The sequence below is a fragment of the Triticum dicoccoides genome, chromosome 4A (genome assembly GCF_002162155.2).
Source record: "Triticum dicoccoides isolate Atlit2015 ecotype Zavitan chromosome 4A, WEW_v2.0, whole genome shotgun sequence".
NCBI classification, from domain to species: domain Eukaryota; kingdom Viridiplantae; phylum Streptophyta; class Magnoliopsida; order Poales; family Poaceae; genus Triticum; species Triticum dicoccoides.
Genome location: NC_041386.1, coordinates 594,540,567 through 594,545,167, shown reverse-complemented (window position 1 = coordinate 594,545,167; position 4,601 = coordinate 594,540,567). Strand labels below are relative to the sequence as shown.

Genomic DNA, 4,601 nt, shown 5'->3' with positions numbered 1-4,601 from the left:
TAATTTCAAAACTTATATTTTAAAATTCAATGTTCTGAATTTTTTAAGTAAACTTTAGTTTTGTAATATATATATATATATATATATATATATATATATATATATATATTAGATTCTTTTGGAAGATATAAAAAATGAATGAAAAAACAGAGGAGAAAAACTAAGGACCCTGGGCCGCCCTAACCATCTCGCGCTTGAGGCTATGCTCCCATGCAGCTCGCTAAAAGCGAGATATAGCTTCGCCCCACACACTTCTCGCCATAGGCACTAATTAAAAAGTAATCTTTGCAAAGTTCTCTCCCACATCTCAGAATGCCACAAATAGCACACTGCATGTGCGCTCCTTAGAATGCCACAAATAGCATCTCAGAATGCCACAAATTAGCACAGCGCATGTGCGCTCCTTGTCATAACCCGAAAGCTTTTATTTAAAATGTTCAATCTACCCGAAAACTTTTATTTAAAATGTTCAATCTCTTGAACCGTGTGTCAAATTTCGGACCGGACCGTTCGATTCCTAACGTCGAGATCTTTAAAACTCCATTTTCATCTTTCGATTTCTCACGTCAAGATCTTTAATAGTTTAAAACTATTGACGTACTTTCTTAACAAAAAATTGACGAAAAATTGAAAAGTCATTTTTTCTTTCTCTCTTTTCCAAAAGAGAGACGAATATGCCTCTCGCGAAACCAAATCCATACCTCACTACAAGTAAACCCATGCCTCTCGAGAAAGAAAAAAATAAATTTTTTTGGTTCTCCGAGGGACAAGACACAAATTCTTCTTTCAGATGATTTGCATGTAACTAAAGTGGAGGAAAATTCATTTTTCAGATGATTTGCATGTAAACAAGTGGAGGAAAAATCATTTTTCAGATGATTTGCATGTAACTAAAGTGCAGGAAAATTCATTTTTCATATGATTTGCATGTAACTAAAGTACAGGAAAATACTGAAAAAGAGGCGCAACGCCCTTGTGTTTATTTATGTTGGGCATGCATGCCTTGGTAGAAGGTAGGTACGCAACTTACATCATCGTACTGAGCCCGTGCCACGACTTATTTATGCTACTCCCGCGTACTGACAAACTTACACACACATACAAGTTCAGCTCTCAAATGGCACGGGCTCCAGCTCACACATTCACTTAACAACAGCGGCCTTGCCGCCTCAGAGCGCGGCGGTTGCCATCCTCAGGAACGCCTCCACGGCTTCGTCGCCGCGCCCGCGGTCACCACGGCGGCGGTCCCCGCGCTCATGCTCCTGCTGCTGCTCGGGTCCGGCGACGAAGCCCTCGTCCTGCTGATCCTTGGCGCGGAACACCTCCTGCACCTCCCTCGCGGGCCTGCCGAAGGTGAGCTCCTGGGCGGGGTCGTCCAGCTTGGCGATCACGTTGTTCCTCCCGGCGAGCCACACCCGCTCGTTCCTCTCGGCGTTGATCTCGAAGCACACCACCTGGAGGTTGCTGCTGCCGCGGGACGAGGCGATCTCCACCACCGGGTGGCCGGGGGGCACCACGAACGCCGAGCCGCGCGACACCCGCGCGCGGACCGTCTCGTACCTCTGCTGATCCTGCTGCTCCTCAGACTCGGACTCGGAGCCGGAGCCGGACCAGCGTCGGCGTTGCTGCCGCCGGTCGTCCTCCTCTTCCTCGCCCCACCTGCCCTTGCCGTGCTCTTGCTCGCGGCGCTCGCTGTCGCGGCCGAGGTGCGGGCACACGATCTCCACCTCGCCCTCGCCTTCCAGCACGACGGCGAGCTTGAACGACTGGGTGTTCAGGTAGGGCGCGGTCATAGAACCCTGCAGATCGACACATGCATGCGTGTAAGCAACAGTTGAGTGACAAATCAAGATATCAAGCGCCATCGCCGGTCGACGAGACGAGGAGCCTAATTATTAAGCGTGGTGACGTACCGGCGTGATGTTGGCCACGGCGACGCGGACGTCGTGTTGGGCGAGGGCGTGGAAGCTACGGGCGTCGGCCTCGTAGAGGCGGCCATGGCGGTTGGCGATCTTGGGGCGCTGCTCCAGGAGGTTGAAGGTGTCGCGCGAGTCGCCGCGGAACGGGGGGAGAGGCCAGTGGTGGCCCTGGTCGCCCTCGGACGCCTGGCGACGCAGCTCGCGGAGCTGCTCCTCTGACGCGCGGACGATGGAGATGGACTTCTCCTCCTCCTCCTTGCCTTGGCGGCTGCCCAAGAGACTACCCAGCCGCTCATCCGAGGTCTGCACGTTCACGTCCATGTCCATGGATGTAATTGTGTAAATGGATTGAGTGAAGAAACAAGAGGAATTTATCTATTAATTCGTGCATGCATGTAAGTTGGTACGTACCTTTAACGCCGCTGTGAGCACGCGTTTGCTCAAACTAGCGAGGAGAGGCTTGGCCGAGAAATACTGCATGGGGTATCCACGTGTCAGTCAGCCAGTCAGTGCGTTGTCGGCCAGGATATCTACATGGGGGATTCGAGCGGCATCAACTTCTTAATTACCTGGAACTTGCCGGGGACGGAGATGGTGTGGAGAATCTTGGCGATGACCAGCTTCCTCCGGCCGTCGGTGTTGGCCAGGTGCATGATGGACCCCGCCGGCGCCACGATCACATCGCCTTGCCTGACGGTGTAGGACCGCTTCTCGCCGTTCTCGATCACCGTCAGCACCCCCTCGCCTGCATGCATGCATGCGCACGTTAATTATCATCGATCGGCACTCTGGCAGATGCATGCTGCATGCAACAGTGCGTGTACAAGATGGACAGTACCTTGAGCGACGTAGCCGACGCCGTCTGCGTCCGTGAGTCCCGGCACGACGAACGCGCGCGGGTTCACCTCCATGATGGCGACACGGTAGTTCCTGATGCCCCGGAGGAGCCTGGACACTTCGTCGAACGGGCGAAGGGCCTTGACGAACCCGTGGTCGCTCCGGATGATGCGGCGGAAGCTGCGCGGGCCGAACACGTACGGCCGCCGGCCATCCCCGTGCTCCTCATCACGCTCTCCCTCGCCGCGCCGCCCACGTCCACGGCCCTGCTCCTCCTGCTCACGCCTTCCGTGCTCCTCGCGCTCTCCCTGACCGCGCCGGCCACGGCCACGGCCCTGCTCCTCCTCACGCTCTCCCTCGCCGTGCCGGCCACGGCCACGGCCCTGCTCCTCCTCACGCTCCCCCTCGCCGTGCCGGCCATGCCCGCGGCCCTGCTCCTCCTGCTCGTGCCTTCCGTGCTGCTGCTGGTCGTCCCGGCACTCCTGCACGCACCGGGCATGTGAGTACCGCGGCCGGTCCTGCTGGCACCGCTGCACGCACTGCTGCAGCGAGCGCCCACCGCGCCTGTCCTCCTCCTCGTCATGGGAGGCCGAAACAGCCGCGGCGAAGAGAAGGCTTGCGCCCAGGAGGAAGAGGAGAGGGATGGTTACTCTGGCTCTGGTCGCCATTGTTGAACTAGCTAGCTCTGTGTGTGTGACTGTGCCGGGATGTGGAGATTGTGGCACCGTATTTGTAGCGCGCGCGCCGCTGTACGTGGCGCGGTGGCGCGGCCACGTGGAGGCGAGCTGCGTGCCAGCGGGGAGGCGGGACGCCACGTCTCGCGGCCGTGCTTATCGCGCCACCGGCGAGGTGCGGGCCAGCTTGGGCGTCGCTTGTCGGGGCGTGCTCTTGCTCGCGGCGGGCGGCGCGGCGCCGAGCGACGGAGCTGCTTGAGTGGATTGCGGTGCGGTGCTTCGTACAGAGCACCTAGACGCTCTACGGACAACCCGACGAGAGCGTCCCGTGACTCCAGTAAGAGACGTACCCACTGCCTGGGAAGATATCTAGTGCTACGGTCCATCTCATGATACGCTGCTCCAAGACCCCATGGTGCGTTGGATCTGCATGCAAGGGATAGGATCAACTCACTTATCTTTTCACATACGCCCCATTGGTACATTTGCATCTTGCCCCTGAAAGGCCTTGCAAAATCATAACAGATCTGCATATTCTGTCCTCAGCAACAAATTCTCTACTGAACTGAGCACTCCTTTTTTCTACTAAACTGAGCTTCCTAGTGGGTCGGTTGCTGCTACCAACATCCAGTGTCAATAAAAAGGGACAGATTAAGGAAATTTACACTTATTAGGAATACATTGCAAGTACACATACAGAATTTGTTGCCTGCAACAGATTTCTTCACTCGAATGCAATAAAGAGATGAGTGCAGATATGCTAATACTTTTCCAGAATGAGTTGCTCATTAATTAAGTAGAAGTAGAAGAAAATGTATTGCCACTTGTTTGCATGACTCACAATCCTGAAAGCATGACTATAGCAAGGCAATGGTAACACACTAGTCATGAGCACTATGTGATCACGAGGCAAGTTCACAGAATTCATTCATAGCATCAAAAGATCACTGGAAACAAAATCACTTGAACAAATAAAGGTGCACCACATACTGACATCTTTGTCTTCTAGTACTTCACAAATTCACAAGAGTACCACATGGTGACCATATAATATATCTATTTACAAGAGTACCATTTAGTTCACAAATTTACAACGCTAAACAAAACAAGTTTACTGCATACCACCTGATGGGTCTTACTCTCGTTGTACACCATCCGGTGGTGGGCACAG

The 4,601-nt window shown here is 53.9% G+C and overlaps 1 protein-coding gene across 1 annotated transcript; it reads right to left on the bottom strand.

Annotated features, from left to right (window-relative positions):
- Positions 1-928: 928 nt before the first annotated feature.
- LOC119289277 (63 kDa globulin-like protein) lies at positions 929-3,444 on the bottom strand. Its single transcript, XM_037568637.1, has 5 exons — positions 2,758-3,444; positions 2,489-2,664; positions 2,331-2,393; positions 1,914-2,222; positions 929-1,799 (listed from the first exon to the last, which is right to left on the bottom strand). Exons 1-5 carry the CDS (start codon positions 3,422-3,424, stop codon positions 1,170-1,172), a joined length of 1,845 nt encoding a protein of 614 aa, XP_037424534.1. The 5' UTR covers positions 3,425-3,444; the 3' UTR covers positions 929-1,169.
- Positions 3,445-4,601: the final 1,157 nt, after the last annotated feature.

Excerpts from the sequence above, each read along its gene's own strand:
- LOC119289277 (XM_037568637.1), bottom strand. The coding sequence starts at position 3,424 with ATGGCGACCAGAGCCAGAGTAACCATCCCTCTCCTCTTCCTCCTGGGC. Across the intron at positions 2,665-2,757 it reads CGTCGGCTACGTCGCTCAAG|GCGAGGGGGTGCTGACGGTG; the intron begins GTACTGTCCATC and ends GCATGCATGCAG. Across the intron at positions 2,394-2,488 it reads CCGTCCCCGGCAAGTTCCAG|TATTTCTCGGCCAAGCCTCT; the intron begins GTAATTAAGAAG and ends TACCCCATGCAG.